Below are 18,100 nucleotides of genomic sequence, written 5' to 3' on the forward strand. Positions count from 1 at the left end.
GGGTCATATAGAGAAATCCAGTCTCAAAAACACCAAAAATAAAATAGGAATAACACTATTAAGTGTAAAGATAAATTGAGTATAAAATGATTAAGTCTTAGACCAACATAAAGTACTTACCAAATGCTAGTCATTCTTTTCCTGCTAGTGTGCCTAGTTGCTTCTGCTGTCACACTGTGGGATGGCTGTGACTAGTTGCTCACGGTCCTGTGACTAACCCATCAAAGAGTTACAGTTGTCAAAGGCGGCTTCCCCGTAGCATGAAATGCTGCAATTTTATATTTTGCCACCAGAGGTCAGCATCTGCCTATCTCTTATTTAATTTGCCTGTTCATTCTTTTGTATTTTTAGACAGGGTTTCACAGTGTAGCCCTGGCTGACCTCGAATAGGTAGCTCAGGCTGGCCATGAACTTAAAAGAGAGCCACCTCTCTCTGTCTTCCAAGCACTGGAATTAAAGACGTGTGCCGCCATGCCCAGTTCTCTTTCTCGTTTCAAAAGACACTTCTAAAACAGCATTTCTTCTCTAGTTATGTGGAAGGTGAAGGGAATCTGGCTGGAACTTACCGTACATGACTTTCTTGCTTTGTCTCAACATTTCACTTATGTGCAACCTCCCCCAAGAAATCTTTTGTGGACTAACTGTAACTTAAATTAGAGCCCATATAATTTTATACACAGCTTACTAAACTACAGTCTATACTTTGCTTTAAAAACCAGTTTTCCCACTGCCTTGAATTATGAAGTAACAATTTTGTTCCTAAGTCTAGTGACTCCCACAAGTGCCTGGTGACCGTTTTCTGGTCCTTGCAGTGGCACACAGCACACCAAGACTCCCCGCCACCCCACCCCAGTCACATACTCTTCCAATTCCACCCTTCCAGCTGTGATTCCCATGGAGAAACATGGAGACGGTAGCTCTTTCTAGACCGTCAGTGTTCCCACCTCAATGTGGCTACAGGAATGAATGGCTTCCCAGCCTGTGGGACCAACTGTTCTTGTACTTGGAAGGACCGGGTTCCCATCTCCTGAGCTAGATAGGGGTTCCCAATGATAGCCGCTCTCTAAGTAGGACCCCGAGTGAGTCAGTGTACTCATTTGGGCTGTCCACATGGCACCCATCACATCACATCTATGTAGCAGACATGAAAAGAGATAGAGGGATGGACAAATAGCCGGCAAGAGTGAGCTATGAGCTTGCCCATCACAGCAGACAGCTGGACTGGACTATGAATGGTGAGGAACCAATCAATCTCATATGTAGGAACACTGAGGAACTCATACTCCACCCCTGAAGAACCCTGCTGGTCCTCAGACTGAGTGGTCCTTCTGTGGTCCGAGAAGCCCCTATAAAGGCAGGGTGTGTGTATGGCAGCTGGAATGTTTTGGGGACAAACAAGATGGGAAAGGAACAGGCTAGGCGGCAACTGGAGGCTGCCTCACTAACTAACTGTCCACCCAGTTCCAGCTCCCCCTTTCCTCCAGCAACAACTTCTGACCCGGGGCAGGAGTCCCTTCACCCCCCCCCCCATCCTCATGGGTGTCTGTGCTACTTATTGGCCAGCATCCACATCTGAAGAAGCCTAGTACTTGGATTAGTGTCAAGAAGACAGACAGTCTCGGTTGTTTGCTGTTGTTGAAGATGTGTTATGTTTGTTTATGCTCCGGAACATTTGTTTAATGATGCAAAGATGTGTTGCTTTCTTTGTTTTGTTTTGTTTTTGTTTCTGTTATTCAAGACAGGGTTTCTCTTTGTATCATCTCTGCTTGGAACTCACTCTGTAGACCATGCTGGCCTCAAAGTCACAGCGATCCACCTGTCTCTGCCTCCTGAGTGCTGGGATGAAAGGTGTGTGCCACCACCCAGATGTGCTGCATTCTTTTATATTGCATTTGTTTTAACTCTGTGAAGCTGTGTTACTTTGCCTGTCTAAAACACCTGATTGGTTTAATAAAGAACTTAATGGCCTATAGGTAGACGAGAAAAGGCTAGGCAGGGCTGGCAGGCGGAGAGAATAAGTAGAAGTCTGGGAAGAGAAGCTTGAGAAATGAGAAAAGGAGGAGAGGAGGGCTTCAGGGCCCAGCCACCCAGCTACACAGCCGGCCACAGAGTGAGAAGTAAGGAAAGGTGTATCGAAAGGAAAAAGCCCAGAGGCAAAAGATAGATGGGATAATTTAAGAAAAGCTGGCTAGAAACAAGCCAAGCTAAGGTCAGGCATTCATAAGTAAGAATAAGCCTCTGTGTGTTTATTTGGGAGCTGGGTGGTGGGCCCCCAAAGAGCCAAAAGAGTAAGAGAAAAACCCCAATTACAGTTTGCAGAGTCCTGACACGTCGTACTGAATCCATATGGCTGAGGTTGGGCTATACACTCTACTTCAGAATAAGCACAGGGCCAGGTCTACAAGCAAAGCCTTTGCTCTGTTTGGGGGTGCCATATTATATACCTATATTGGATGACTCTCTTCCACAAATGTGTCTGTTAGCCATGGAACGTTGGGGAAGCTGGCAGGCCACCATCTTGCCACTTTAATGTGAAGGCATTTGAAAACGGGGTCACACCAGACAGATGCTAGATCCTGCTCTGCGAATTGACTCCCTCCTGAGCATTATGGGAAACCAGCAATACCCCTGGACACACCAGTTATCTGAGCCGGTAAATGATCCTGCAGCCTTGGCTGCATTTTATGTCTAAGTAACAGTTCTTGAGTGTCACTCACAACTGACATTGGGTTGGGCCATTAATGAGTTATTTCATAACCTCAAGACTCTTGCTAGCACTCTTCTATTTTCTCACCGGCTTTGACTTCGAACTTTGCCATTGTGTACCATGCACTGGGCTTTTCAGAGGCTTGGGCACTAGCTCTGTCACAGCCTATCTGTGGCCTTGGAACACTGCAGGCTTTCACTGGATAACAGAAAGGCCCAGGCTATGTCCTCAGGTCTTCCCACACAGGACATCTTTTCCCTTCATGTTCACATTTGACCAAGGCCTCATGAAGTCTCTAACCCTGAGGTTCTCTAAGGGTCAAATAACCCTTCCACAGGGGTCATCTAAGACCATCAGAGAACACAGATATTTAAATACATTATGATTCATAACAGTAAAATTGTAGTTATGAAGTAGCAACAAAAATAAGTTTATGGTTGGGGGTCACCACAACATGGGTAACTGTATTAAAGGGTTGCAGCATTGGGAAGGTTGAGAACCATTATTCTACCCTTCCTTCTGTATTCCTTCTGCATTCTTCCTGTGGCCATGGCTGCCCCCCACCTCCTTTACCAAGTGAAAACTTGCCTTCAGTGGAACCTGACAGGTGTTTACCTAGATCTCCTAGAATATTCTGGATGGGCAAGGAAGGACCTCCATTCTAAGTCCCAAATGAGGTTCCCAATTAACCACAAACCCTATTGTTTTGTGTCATTGGATAGGCCTTTGGGGTATGACAATGAAATCCAAGTAAGCTAGCTTGAGTTAGGGAGGGGCTTGTGCAGACATGTCAGGATGCTTCTAAGTCACAGGCCGGGACCACTTAGGCTGCTTCAACACACTGTGGACTTGTAAAGTCAGGAACCTGTTGGACAATTTTCCACATGATCCTTACACATCTCAAGAACTTTGTAGGGCTGGGCTTCTCTATGTCATTGTTTTACCAAGTTCCAGGGCTTAACATTTATCCCCATGAAATATGCAATTTTATCACATTTCTGCCATCATAAGGCCCAAGAGCCTTTTAAACTCTAATTCTCTCATTCGCTGTTCTGGATTTATCTGGATTGTGGGTTTCATGAGTTCAAATGACCAGGGAGTGTACTGACCAAGACTGGGCCACCCAGAGAAGCTGTGACCAGCTGAGCTTTGTCACAGTCACTGAGGTCCCTAGAGGGATGAGTCATTGACTGCTCTACCCCACTGTTCCTTCCCTCTGGGATTTGAGATTCAGATTGTCTGAATTTTTGCGAGAGCTGAGACATCTTCCTACTCTTCCTTCCATAGAAGTTGGTATCCAGGGGCTGGAGAGACAGCTCAGTAGTTAAGAACACTGACTACTCTTCCACAGGACTGGGGTTCAATCCCCAGAACCCACATGGCAGCTCCCAACTGTGGATCCAATGCCCTCATATAGACATACACAGAGACAAAACACCAATAAAATAAAAATAAACAAATAAAGGCTGGCACCCAACCCTTTCTTCTCAGGTAAAAACTAGTGACGCCACAGCCTTTTCAGAGAGCTAAGCTTAGCCTGGGGTTTCCCTACCCCCACCTGTTTCCTGAGCTGGGGTTCTGGTGGTGTCACTTGTCATTTGTCTAGAACTCAGGATCCTCCCATGTCAGCCTCTGAGTACCTGGGGCAACCAGGATGTCCTGCCTTACTGGCTTTCTACCTAAGTCCTACATATATTCCGCTTGTAAGTCTTCCAGAGCCTGGGGGGGGGGCGGGGGATGGGTTAGGAACTGGGCTTTTGAAACGATCTCTTGCTATGTAGCCCAGGCTGGCCTCAAACTGGCAATCCTGCTTCTGCCTCCTGAGTAGTGGAATTACCAGTGTGTGCTACCACAGCTATCACAAGGCATCTCTTAAAATTCCTGTCAGAAGTCAGCTCCTGCCTATTAGTTGGGAATCTCTCATGTTGTAAAAGTAGAACTCAAGGGACTTCTAATTAAGACAGCATTAGAAATGAAAGTTGCCAGAAAGGGCTGAGACTCTCCCTCCTGGTGCTATGCTTTAGACCATCAATGTCCCCCAAAGGCCACCTATTGATATCCTGTGGGCACTGTGAGGAATGACAGGACCCTTAGGAAGTGGACCCGTGTAGAAGTCTGTGTTCCCTGGCTGCACTGAGCACAGACCTCCTTTAGTATTTGTTCTGCACGGCGGTGTGCTGCTGCTTAGCTACTACTGGCCCAGAGGCAACAGGGGCAGGTGAGCATGGACTGAAAACGTCTGTCTTCTTCTGAAGTAATTACTCTGTGTATTTCACCCCAACAATAGAAAGCTGGCTAACACACATCATATTTACTAGCCAAGTGACTGCATTCTTTGGGTGCTGAGTTTGTGTGTAAAGATTAGAGACGACCTAGCAACAGAGACAGCACTGGAATCAGGCTGGGTGCTCAGACAATCATTAGAGTTTGCTAACGTGGGGAGTCAGTCAGAGGTGCCGTTTTTCAGACTGGCCTCATGAGGCTGTCAACATTCTCCAGAGATGCAGGGTCTAAGATGGATAAAGATGTGCCGTTAAAGTGTGCCCTCCATACAGGCAGGAGATGCTATGAGAGCCTCCCATGGACAGAGAACCAGCTGCCAGGTGGGCCCTGGTAGGGAGTTCCATCCACCAGGCATTAGAGTAGGCTGGAATAGTGACCAAAAATGGGCAAGGATAAAATACAAAAAGATGCCCACGGCACAGGCAAGTGATGCAGTCAGATGAAAGGCCGGGGCTGGGCCACCTGGCACCAGAGCAGACAGTGTCTATTAAGAGCTGGGAGTTCACCTTGAGTAACCTTGAGTGCAGTAGCATTGAAGAGGGTTATCATGTGCCAGTTTACAAAGACCAAAGTCATGTGATGGAAAACAAACTCAAAGTCAGAAACAAGTGTTCAACAGGTACAGCAAACTGGGTTGAGGTGTGTAAAAAAGTAGAAGGGCTAGCATGTATCAGCTCTGTGGTTTTAGTGTAAGTGTGTAACTAAGTGACTTTAATTTTGGAAGTGTAAGGGAATCAGTAAAACAGCATCCCACTGCTCACGGGAATCTATTTATTGCATTTTTAACAATTGCGGTTGTCTTGTGTGGAGCAAGATGTCACTGCTTAACTCGAATATGACAGAGTCTGGAGTTCAATTATCTCAGGGAGGGAGAACCATTAAAAATTTTAAGTATGGCCTAAAATATTCAAAGAAGTTTAATGAAGTTTGCCAGTGGTATTGGTTTGGGAAGGATGACTAAATCTGTTAAAATGAACAAATGATTAAAACAGCTCAACATATAACCTTAAAAGTCTGTTTTAAGGGCTGGAGAAATTAACTCCGAGGCCCTAGGTACAGGCTCAGCATTGAAAGAAAACTGAGGTTAGATCCCCAACAGACTAAAAATTAATTTATGGTATAAGTTCTTGGGCACACTTTTGTTCAAATGACGTACATGACTTTTTGATAATCTGAGTTTGATTCCTGGAGCCCACATGGTGGAAGGAAAGACCCAACCCCATCATCCTGTGACCTCCTCACACTGTGGTACAATCATGACCCCTATATATACCCCAGTAAAAAATACTCAAAAAAAAATTTTGAGCACTGCTCAGGACACAGATTAACCACACCTTTGGAAACTGGAACATCAAAATTCATGTATCCTGGGTCTGGAAAACTTTCAGTTGGAAGGACTTCTTCCCCTGCCCATCTATATTCATCTTTAGCTAATTTGCATATAAGTAGCTAAGAACAAGTATGTCTGCCCTCCAGTCCACTTCTATGGCCTTCTCTACATTGATATATCCACGGAGTATCTACGGGGCTTGCTGCCATCCAGCGGCAAACCTAGGCAGAGTGCGCCAGACCCAGTCCCTACAATAGACTTCTCTAGCTCAGCCCAGAAGTTTTGACTTGGCTTTAGTCCCCTTAACAGAGGGGACTCACCACGTGAAAGGACATCCTATTCAAAACAAACAAAACTTACGTTTATTTAGTCAGCACATGCAGGTACAGGTACCCGCATCCTCGTCTCAAGAGAACACCTTTTCAGAGCTGGTTCTCTCCACCATGTGGGTCCAGGGGTCAGACTCAGGTTCAGGCTTGACATCAGGGGCCTTAACCCACTGAGCCAGCTCACTGCCCCCACTGGCTTACTTTTAAATGAGTCAATGGACTCCTTAAAACGAAAATTAGATCAACCACAGATGCCATGCATACATACTAGTCTTCTCCATTATCTACTTACACATTTATAACAGCACCACTTAATAGATGAGGGAATAATGGCAGAACGCTGGTTCACCATCTTAGGAGGCACGGCTATAGATTTTAAAACCTACTCCAGGCCCAACTCCCAAACATATCCACGTAGCTTTACTTGCTAAATTATTTTAACCATGATCGCTTTCACTGCCCTGTACGCCTCAGGGGAGAGATGGGTAAGAAGAAAGGGGATAGGGCTCTACCAACAGACTCCCCAGCTGGAGTTTACCACCATATATCCTTAGATACCGGTGTGTGTGTGTGTGTGTGTGTGTGTGTGTGCACGCACGCGCGTGTGCAATCACGCACCTCCACTGAGTCTACATTTTCAATGAGCTCCCTGTGATGTTTACATTTTTGGGGTCCTAGGGATTGAATTAGGGCCTATCATATACTCACCACATACCCTGCCACCAAGCTCAGCCCAGCCCTCTGTGTGACATTTAGAGTAGGAAAGGGGTTACAACCCTGACCCAATTCAAGCTGTCTTCTGTGTACGGAAGTCACAGATGTCACAGAGAACACCGAACATTGGAGGTCACTATCAGGGGACCCCTTATGCATTCATGGCCTTTTAACTTCCAGTACACTGAGGAGACCATCTTTCCCTTTTCAAAGTAAGTAAGAGTGAACATACCATGCTCAAATCTAGAGGTGGGTGGGTACAGGTGAGCCACGCCATTCCTGACACAGCCCACCCTCACTTTTGGAAGTCAGCAAAACGAGCAAACCAAGTGGTTGTCATGGGAGTCTGTTTTAATGCGGTCTGAGCCAAGCAACATCATAATCTCCAGGGCTACCCTATCTTTAATAGGCAACGATAAAAAAAATTTAAAGTCTGCATTCATAAAACAAGCCAGCCACACTTTTGAGGAGATTCAAAAATGAGAAGCCATGAATTATCTTCTTTGAAAAGCAGCCATTTCAAAAGATTTTCTTTAATATCATAAAATATTCTCATGGACAAGTGAGCTAGCAAACACACATGCACCAATGTGCCTTTGACAAGAGTACCCACCTACTCCCACCCCCCATGGGGACATGAGATTAGAGAAATGAATACAGCAGACGGTACAGGTAGAAGGAAAAAAAAAATCAGTAAAAAGAATGGAATATAACTTTGTGCTTGGTTATTTTCCTATGTCACAACAAAAACATTTCGGTGCAAATAGTTGATTTTTCCTCTTTTTCCATTTAAGACTGGTGGAGAAAAAAATACTTTTTTCTATAATAAAATATGTAGTTTTTTTGTTTTTGTTTTTTTTAATGTAACTTTTTTTTTTTCCTTTTTTGCAGAAAATAATTTTGTAAACTGTCACTTCGCGGGCAAGGAGGCTTGGTGCCGCCCACCCGGGTCACAGCTAGTCCCCGGTGGCCAGCTGAAACCAAACCCGGACAGCCGGACTGGGAGGAGGAGGAGCAGGGCAGGGCGCACGCGCACGCGCAGAGGGCCAAGGTTGGGGGGGTGGAGAATGTGGCAGGGGCAGGTTAGAGGTCACTCTCGCCGTATAGCGCGGTGGAGAAGGACATGTAGTCTAGAGCACCAGGCACAGAGTCGGGGCCTGCGTAGGGGGCCATTCGAGCGATGCAGTATTCGGCCTGGTCGGGTGGCAGCTCGCGGCGCAGCTCATCCGCCGTGATGTAATTCTGCAGAAAAAGCATGGTCAGGGTCGCAAAGCTTGGCAGTGGCAGGAAAGCAACGCGCGGCACTGTCGCAATTAGTAGGTCGTAATCTTGCCAATGTTAGGTACCTGATTTTTCTCTCCTAGTACTTGATCCGTACAGCACATGCATGCATACATATAACAGACATGTATGTATGTACATATATTTAAGTGCATATATAATTTTTAAAAAACTTTGTTTTTCCACTTTAGTTTCCACTTCAACTGCCTTCCAAACTAACTGCACCCAGAGTCTTCTCATTCACCCTACTGCTTTATAGTAACCATGTGCTGGCTTGGTATCAAAGGTTCTCTGGCAGAATACATAAATTCCTGCCAGCCCTCCACATCCACTCTTTAAAGACCTCTGCAGTGTCTATCTTAAGTGTTCGGCACAGTAAAATGAATGGCCAGTTTAGGGATCACAGCTACAAGCAGCTTCTTCCTTCCTTCCTCCCTTCCTTTTTTTTTTTCCCCTTGGATTTTTCCAGACATGGTTTCTTTGTGTAGCTTTGGAGCCTGTCCTGCTGGCCTCGAACTCACAGAAATCCATCTGCCTCTGCCTCCCGAGTGCTAGGATTAAAGGCGTGTGCCACCAACGCCTGGCTATAAGCAGCTTTCTTAACTGGTCTGCAAAAGTGTGGGTCTTGTCACACACATCAGCCAGCTCCCAGACTGGGCCTCTGAATTTCCTTTCCGTCCCTACTAGGTAAATCATCTTGGAAGTTGCTGCTTATAGGAAGGGTCTCGGACAGCAGTCCTTAACCTGACAGTTAAGACCTCTTTGGGGTGGAATGATCCTTTCACAGAGGTTGCATATTAGATATGCTGCATATCAAATATTCACATTACCACACAAAACAGTAGCAAGATTACAGTTATGAAGTAGCAATGAAAATAATTTTATGGTTGGGGGTCACCACAACATGGGGAACTGTATTAAAGGGTCACAGCATTTGGAAAGTTGAGAACCATTGGTCACAGCTCCAAGTATTACAACTGTAAGTCCCTTGGGACCCAGTGTGAGGAAGAGTAGGGTTGCCCTCTGTTTACTCCAAAAGTCAGGTGAAAGGTCACCCTTTCTAGACTGTTTTCTTCCTCTACAAAAGCGATCATTTGACTAGATAGCAAGGTGGTATGACTCCACCACCACACACACCAACTACACACACCAAAGCATTTGCCTCCTCCATTCAACACAAGTGGTTTTTGCCAACTTGCAGAGTTCCTTGCAATGGTTTTTCTTAAGCTAATACATTAGCTGAGCCCAAGGTATTACAGAATGGGCAGAGATGCAATGCAATAAAGTCCAATGGGACCCTGGGAGGAAAGACGGACATCCTCACACCCCAGCTGTGTGCCAGAGTCCAAACAGTGCCTGAGACACAAGAGACCCACCTTATCGCCAGCCAGGATTTTGAAGGAAGCCATGACCTGATCTGCTGTATCTGTGTCAGCTGTCTCTCGAGACATGAAGTCGATGAAGGCCTGGAACGTCACTACCCCCAAGCGGTTGGGGTCTACAATGCTCATGATGCGGGCAAATTCTGCCTCTCCCTGGAGGAAAGAGCCAACCCAAACCTGTCACCTAATGGCTTACTGGAGTAAGCCCTCTATTCTGGCTTGGGTTGCCCCAAGGGTATGATAGTAACTCAATAGTTTGAGACTTAGGACTTCCCACCCCCTACAGATCCCTGAATTCCCTTTACAGAAAATAATGGTGGTATTAACTATATTGACAATAACATCAGTAAGGCTATACAGCATGCATTAATGTCAGCTATCATTCTTAATTCATTTTATCATCACCACAACTAGATAAAATCATAGTATTTCCATCGTATGGAAATCTGAAGCCTAGACAGGCTAAGTGACTTGCCCAAGGTCACATAACTAGTAAGTAGGAAGTTAGGGTTAGAACTCTTGCTATGTCCCTATCTCTATTTCCTAAGTGCCAATCATGTGCACAGTACTCATGACCACTGTATTTAACCCTTACAATTACTAAGGGAGTTTCCCTCTCGTCATCTGAGACCACAAGCTGTTGATGGCCAAGTGGGGCTTACTGAGTACACATCTGGCCCAGCACTTAACCGTGTGTGTGTGTGTGAGCATCACATGGGTTCTGAATTTGGCTCAATAGACAGGAATCACCTGTCTATCCAGCTAAGTGTCCTGTCCTGCTCAGAAAGCTGGATAAAGTGGGGACACGCCAAGGTTAGGGAGAGGGCCGGGCTAACAACTGAGCGATGGCTGGCATGGGTAGAACTGTTATTGGGCAGAAATCTATACCTCCATGTCTCACGTAAGACAAAGTAGAATTGTTGTTCCTATAGGCTTTGGGGTTGGCCGTCCACAGTTGGTGTCCACCATGGGCATGAAAGCCCTTTCTCTATTCTAAGTACCATAAAACAAGCTGGCGTAGAGACCACGGCGAGGAGGTCAAGCCTTTCAGCCACACCCTGGACCCATGGGTCCTCTGGTTTTCAGGTGCCATCTTCTCCAAGGATGGGGACAAGGGGCTCCCTGGGGGGGGGTGTGGCAGTGCTAACTAAGGGCATCAGGTCCACCATTACTAAGACTTAGCTTTTCCAGTTAGGTGGCTACCTCCCAGCCAGGGCCACAGAAAGCCCGGCAGGTGGAGGATGGGGTTTACGTTACCATGTTGTAACCCATGGAGATAAGGCAGGCGCGGAAATCATCTGTGTCCATCATGCCCGTCTTCTTCTGTAGGGCAGTGGCACCAAGACACAGGAGGGACAGACAGGTGGGAGGAAGGGCCAGCCAGGGGCCAGGAAGACAGCAGAAAGGGTGGAGTTTATGAAGAAGGTTAGGAAGAGCCGAAGAATGGAGGAGGAACATGTCGAAGGAGGTCAGAGCAAAGAGATACAGAAGTCCAGTCCACAGGTGAGATGTGACGGGGGAGAGGAGGCAGACACCCAGGCAGGTTTCCAGGAAAGAAAACCGAGGGCAGACGTCAGAAGTCAGAGGAACCCGACAGGGGGCAGGCAGGGATAGCAGGAGAGGATGAGCCCCATGGCCCACAGGAAGGGGGACAGGGAGATTCAGACAGAGAGAGAAGAAAAAAAAGGAGAAATGCGTTATTTCTCGCCCCAGAGGCCACCCTTGAGCGTGCTCCATGCAGGAGGCAAGTACCTGGGGGTCGTTGCCAATATCATAACCCAAGCTGATGAGGCAGGCTTTGAACTCTTCAGGGCCCAGCGTGCCGGAGTGATCCTGGGGCCGTGGTGCGCCAGGCAGCGAGCCATGCGGTGTCAGGGAAGAGGAGGCCGTGAGAGGGTAGGGTGGGGGGTTGGGCCATGCCCCAGGGAGGAAGGTGGTATGTGTGGGGAGATACAGGGACGAAGGCATGCGGATGGAGAGGGTGGAGGGTAAGGGGTGGGGGAGAGGGGAAATAAAAGTGCACACGGTTAGACACACGGACAAGGTTCCAGAGGGGGCCCTGTCCCTGGCACACACAGTCCTGCTTGGGAAAGCAGGGCCAGAGGGGAATATGATGAGCCACAGGGTGAGAAGCTCCCAGAAGTGCCCCAGGTTACCTGATGTCTCCCAGAGCCCCCCTCCCTCCTCGCCAGGTGCCTGGAGGGCAGTGAAGCAGGCAGGGTGGTGGATAGCACCTGACCTCGTGCCCCGCCTCCCTTGTGGCTGTCCCCAAGCTCAGGGCACTGGGAATGGGCAGCCCACTGACACAGCCTGTCCTGAACTGACACAAGAAGCCGGGACAGTGGGCTCTAATGTCCCCAACAGTGGGTCCCGAAGGCAGCCTCTCTTTGCTCCTTGTCCCAAGGCAGAAGTAAGGGACAGTCCCCACAGCCGTAGGCACAGGGCTTTACGTGTGGCTCTGGCAGCCTCATCCCCAAGGGTTGATTCCCCACAGGAGAGGAACAGTCAAGGATGAAGGGGTCCTCCCTCTCTCTCTCTCTCTCTCTCTCAGAGCAGCATTTCCTCTAGGAATGCCATGAAAGCTCACAGGGCAAGGCAGGCTTCCCAAGGCCAGATCAGAAAGCCTAGCTCTCTATGGCGGACACTGAGTCAGGGCAGGCTGTTATCAGCTCCTCCCTCTCTCTCCCCTCCTCGCCTACCCAAGGACCAGGCTCATGCCCTGGGCAGTGCCCTCCAGGGCTCTGGGTCGGGGGTTGGGGGCCACTCTAGGTGAGCAAGGAGTAGGGCTCTCACCCGGTCAAAGTGGTTGAAGGAGGCCCGGAACTCGTTCATCTGCTCCTGGCTGATGCCTTTGGCATCCCGGGTCAAGATCTGGTTCTCCACTTCATTGATGGTCCTGGCAATGGTGGTGAGCAGCTGCTCCCAGCCCACACGGATGTGCTAGGAGCAAGTGTGATGAGCTAGTCAGGCCCTGGCTCCAGGCTGTCCAACTATTCCTCCTCCCAACTCAAAAATGGTCCAGAGTCGGAGCTGGAGAGATGGCTCAGTGGCTAAGAACGTTTGTTTTTCCAGAGGACCCAGGTTTGATCACCAGCTCCCATATGGCGGCTCACAACCGTGTATAATTCTAGTTCCAGGGAACAGATCCTCTTCTGGCTTCCTTGGGGACTAGGCACACATGTGGTGCACAGACATATACTCAGGAAAAATATCCATATCCATAAGATGACATACATGTACTATTTTAAAGGGTAAAGCCACCTTGACCATCTATCTGGAGTCAAAGTATTACCAGCAGGAAAGACCCAGCACACTCACGGAGACAGAGGGCCCGAAAGGGGCAGGAAGCCGAACAAGATCCGGATTTGCCGATGGAACTTGGTTAGTGAAAGAAGGTAGATTTTGTGGTGGGAAAAACTAAAGAACTAAAATGGAGTGATCCCTCTCCGAGCAGGTCCTACCCCACAATTACACATACAGACACATACATCCACAAACAAACCTTCGATCAAAACCAATACAGCTGGCACCACATAATGGCCTTCCATTATGTGGAGACAAGCCAAATACACCATGGCGGTCTCGGTGATCATACAGTGACATTGCAGCCAGTGTAGGCACACTCTATGGTGTCTGAGCAATGAGGAGACAAGGCAAACCTCAGGTCATAACCTACCATGAAGGGATGGATAGCTACATCATTATGAAGCAGGTACCTAAGCCAGTGAGGTCTTGAGCCCACTAGCGTCAACATCACTGGGAGTGCTTGTTTAGAACTGAGTGAGATTCATTAAGTGCCATCCTAGAACAAATTCACTGAATTCTGGAACTAGGAACCAGATATGTATACTTGCAACAAGTTCTCTGGGGCCTTCAGAAGGAGATGCGGATTGAAAGTGCAGAGTTTTGGGGGTAGTAAGAGTAAGCATCCCTCCTCCTACGACCGGTTCCTTGGGAGATGTTACCCCAAGTGGAGGACAGCAAGCGCCCGCAGCTTCTTCTCAGAGAAGCAGGACCCGGCCTATTTACCTCCATGGTGTAGTTGGTGTGCTTATTGTCAAAGATAAGCGCCTCCTGGATAAGCTGGTGGTCACACTCCAGCATGTCAATCTTTGGCTTATAGTTGACAATGCTCTTTTCATACTGACGAAGGTGGTTGAGCTGGTCCTCCAGGGTGCCGTGCATCTCAATGGAGATCCTTCCAATCTCCTGCCCATCAAGAAAGAGTAATGTCAGACCACCCCACTCTGTATTCAGAGGGCAGGGGCCAGTCTCCCACGGTCACCTCTGCTGGCATCCCAGCCCTAGAGAGGTTAGAACTGGGACACTGAACATGAGAAGATCCTTAGCATGGCTGTCCTTTGGTAAGGAAGTTGCATCCTATAGTTCTATATTAAACTCTGGCACTGGGTGAAATACCTTCCACCAATCACGTACCTCTAAGCCTGAGAAAGGGGTTGGAATACAGGGTCAATGGCTGACCTGAGCACTCATTCTTTTGCTTGCCATTGCAATGCCTTCCAGAGCCTTGTTCTCAGCCATCTCCCATCTAGCTCACCATGAGTCAGGAACCCTCATATTTTTTCCTTTTCCTTTTCTTTTTTCCCCCGGTGGCTTTGGAGGCTGTCCTGGAACTAGCTCTTATACACCAGGCTGGTCTTGAACTCACTGAGATCTGCCTGCCTCAGCTTCTCGAGTGCTGGGATTAAAGGCGTGCGCCACCACTGCTGGGTGTCCCCTCATATTTCCAAGTTCATCTGGTATGCCTCCCCCACAGCTATTTCTGTTCCTGCTCTTTTGCCTCCTAGGCAAAGCCTCCTGTCCAAGCCCTAACTACCGCCCAACCCCATGAGCCAGGGCTAACACACATACATTTCTGCCAGCCACTGATTCATAAGTGGTTCTTGGTGAAAGCGGGTTTTGTTCATTCGGTTCAGTCCTGTTAAAATTTATTGAGTATTTACAAGTAGAGTCTTGGGGGTATGTGAACATAAGGTGTGTGTGTGTATGTATATGTACACGTGTACACACTCACATGAACTTGACATGGATTTTACACCCTAGATGCTCAGTGATCACTCTATTACACACACATTCCACAAAATAAATATTCTATACTATTATAAGAGGCTTGGCTCTCTTTCTAAAAAGGATCAGGCCCACTGCCCGGGGAGCTGTAATAGAGACAAGGCAACCCAGAGGGACTGAGCTGACCCAGGCATTCTTGTCATGGGTAGTTCCTAAGCAGTGGCCCACTTTGCTCCAGTCAGACATGGGGATCAAACCAGCAGCATTCCCCGCAATTGACCGATCATGGGCTCAGACTTCAGTCCTCCACTGTCCCTCCTAGTAACCAAGTGACTTCGCTGGCTGGAATGGTGCTAGGAAAAGGTAAGACATTCCCAGCTTGCTTCCCACGACAAGACTCACCTCCATCTTGGTCTGGATCCAGGGCCCGATGACATTGGCTTGGGCCCCAAACTGCTTGCGTAGCCTCTCATTATGCTGCTGGCGGGCATGCTCTTCAGTTAGTGCCTGGTCCCTCCGGGGCACCAGCTGCCGTACCTGGGGTGGGCATAACCACGGGACTCTGTGGTAAGCTAGCCACATGCCCCATACTCCCAGATGAGGAAATGGGGGTTCCATGAGGGGAAGGGGCAAGTCAGAATGCAGTAAGCGTGAACATGTCAACTTGCACCAGAAATTCATTCATTAATAAATGAAAACCAATGGGATACAGATAAAAATCCTGCCCTTGACTCAAAAACTGTACAATGGCATGGCCTATGCCCGTTAGCCCTTCAACTTACATGGTCCCATTTGCCATTGATCTCCTGAGGCGTGATGGTTGTGTAGGGGTTGGTGCCAGCCATGTTGACATGATAGGTCTGGACAATCTTGGACACTTCATTGTGGATGCCCAGGATGGCCAGGCGCTCCTTGTCGGCATCTGGGAGGGTGGCCTTGAACTGCTCATGAGCTGTGGTCAGTCCCTGGAGAGACAACAGCAGGGTTAGTACTCGGAGGAGTCAGTGCTCCTCCTCGGACAAGATAAGCAAAGAGAGCCCGAGAGGTCCCAAATAAAGGACTGAAGGGCCCTGAAGGTCAAGTCTTACACCTACTGAAGGCCTGGAGACACCAAACTCTGATGGCAGAGAATCAGCGAGGCAGGGTGGCTAGAGGAAGGCAAAGATAGCAAAGCAACAGCTCTATCCTGGGGGCTGGGACAGTTAGCCACAGTTCTGAGGCGATCTGGGGGCGGGGCAAGCCTGTTCCCAAGGTAACACCTTCCGACACCAGCTCCTTCAGGTTCCTGAAAAACCTTTTTTTCTCCCTTTGCCTTGGGAGTGCTATGATTAAAGACATGCACACTCATTTTATGCAAAGGTGGGAACTGAATTCAGGGCTCCAATTATGCTAGACAAGCACTCCACCAACTGAGCTACATCCTTGGCCCCTGCAAACATTTTGATCTAATGAGCCAAGATGGGAGCCAATGGCGCTCCAAGATTAATGTTAAAGTCAAGATTTGGGATATGGTATATAATAAAGTCTACATTTTTATGTGTACAAAAGGTACAAAGAACATTTGTCTGCCAGGTGGTGGTAGGGCATGCCTTTAATCCCAGCACTCGGGAGGCAGTCTGAGGCCAGCCTGGTCTACAGAGCGAGTTTCAGGACAGCCAAGGCTACACAGAGAAGCCCTGCCTCAAAAAAACAAATAAACAAAAAAGAAAACCCGTTTGTCTGTACACACAGACTCTGATCATACTACTTATCTATGAAAAAGGCAACAGGGGGCTGGAAGGGACATGGGAGGTAAACCTTGTCAGAGCATCCCTTTATCTTTATAATGTTATACTATGACCCTGTGTGACCTTGTCAAAATAATGCAAGTGTTAGGCTGGGAGTGGTGGCGCACCCCTTTAATCCCAGCACTTGGGAGGAAGAGGCAGGTGGAGCTCTGTGAGTTCAAGGCCAGCCTGGTCTACAGAGAGAGTTCCAGACTAGCCAAGAGTACATAATGAGACCCTGTCTTTTCAAGAGGGTAGGAGGCTAGAGAGATGGCTCAGCAGTTAAGAGCACTGGCCGCTCTTGCCGAGGACTGGCATTCAGTTCCTAGCATACATATGACTGCCAACAACCATCTGTAACTCCAAGTTCCAGGAGAATCTGGGCCCTGTCTCCAAGTGGTGCACATACATACATGCAGACAAAACACCTATATGTTGTTTACAACATAAAAATAAAACAATCCTAAAATATATAAAATCACAACCTTATATGCTAACTCATTTAATCTATGGAATCCTTGGGATACTGGTCCTTAGTTTATTCTAAAGAGGACCAGCCTCTCTGGGATGCCCACCTGGATCTCCTCAATGGTATGTACAATGAAGGTGTCTTGAAGGTCCTCCATGGCTCCCTCCATCCAGTTGTTGAAGGGTGCAGCCCGCTTGGCGTACTCCAAGTATAGCTGGTCAATGGTCTCCAGAAGCTTCTCTGTTCTCTGGGAGTACCAAGTGAGGCAGGATGGTTAGCAGTGTGATACTCAAAGGTCAACCCCGAGGCATGTTGATCTAGAAGCACTGGAAGAACCAGGTCTTGAGTGCTCTGGGTCTTGGCTGTCAACTGACAGATTGATATATTGGGATCACTTGCCCTGGTCCCAAGAGGGTCTGGTTTACAGACTAGGAAAGGCTCAAGAGTTGGACTAACAAGTTCATGGGAACAGAAAGAGATCTCCACCAAGGCAAAGTTCACGTATTCTCAGTCAAAGTGAGTCTTTCCATTAGGCCAGAGGTGGGGATGGTCCAGGGAATCATGGAAACTTAAAGAGCAGAGAACAGAGGAGGAGGAAGAGGCACATGGTACTGCAGGTCCTCACCTCTAATGCTTCCCTCCGCTTCTGAGTGAGAGCCCCAAGGTTGTCCCACTGGTCACAGATCTTTTGGCAACGAGCGTTGACACTGGGTGAGTCGTAATAGTCCAGCTCACTGCAGAGTGGGAAGAGACAGGGGTCAAGCCATGAGTGACACAGGTTGAGAGGGGCAGGTAGGGAACCTGTCATTCC

The 18,100-nt window shown here is 48.0% G+C and overlaps 1 protein-coding gene across 3 annotated transcripts in view; it reads right to left on the bottom strand.

Annotated features, from left to right (window-relative positions):
- Positions 1-7,857: 7,857 nt before the first annotated feature.
- The window catches only part of Actn1 (actinin alpha 1), a 92,081-nt gene continuing 81,838 nt past the window's right edge, over positions 7,858-18,100 (bottom strand). The window contains exons 13-22 of one of the 3 annotated variants that reach the window (XM_051196220.1): positions 17,915-18,023; positions 17,396-17,536; positions 15,837-16,019; positions 15,457-15,591; positions 14,056-14,235; positions 12,820-12,966; positions 11,779-11,859; positions 11,284-11,349; positions 10,021-10,179; positions 7,858-8,605 (exon numbers count right to left, since the gene is read on the bottom strand). In XM_051196220.1, the coding sequence (XP_051052177.1) occupies positions 8,447-8,605; positions 10,021-10,179; positions 11,284-11,349; positions 11,779-11,859; positions 12,820-12,966; positions 14,056-14,235; positions 15,457-15,591; positions 15,837-16,019; positions 17,396-17,536; positions 17,915-18,023 (1,360 nt within the window). In that variant the 3' untranslated portion in view covers positions 7,858-8,446. The remainder of the gene's footprint in view (positions 8,606-10,020; positions 10,180-11,283; positions 11,350-11,778; positions 11,860-12,819; positions 12,967-14,055; positions 14,236-15,456; positions 15,592-15,836; positions 16,020-17,395; positions 17,537-17,914; positions 18,024-18,100) is intronic. The other 2 variants (XM_051196222.1, XM_051196221.1) reach the window with 2 other exon arrangements.

The sequence above is a fragment of the Phodopus roborovskii genome, unplaced genomic scaffold (genome assembly GCF_943737965.1).
Source record: "Phodopus roborovskii unplaced genomic scaffold, PHOROB, whole genome shotgun sequence".
In the NCBI taxonomy this organism is placed as follows: domain Eukaryota; kingdom Metazoa; phylum Chordata; class Mammalia; order Rodentia; family Cricetidae; genus Phodopus; species Phodopus roborovskii.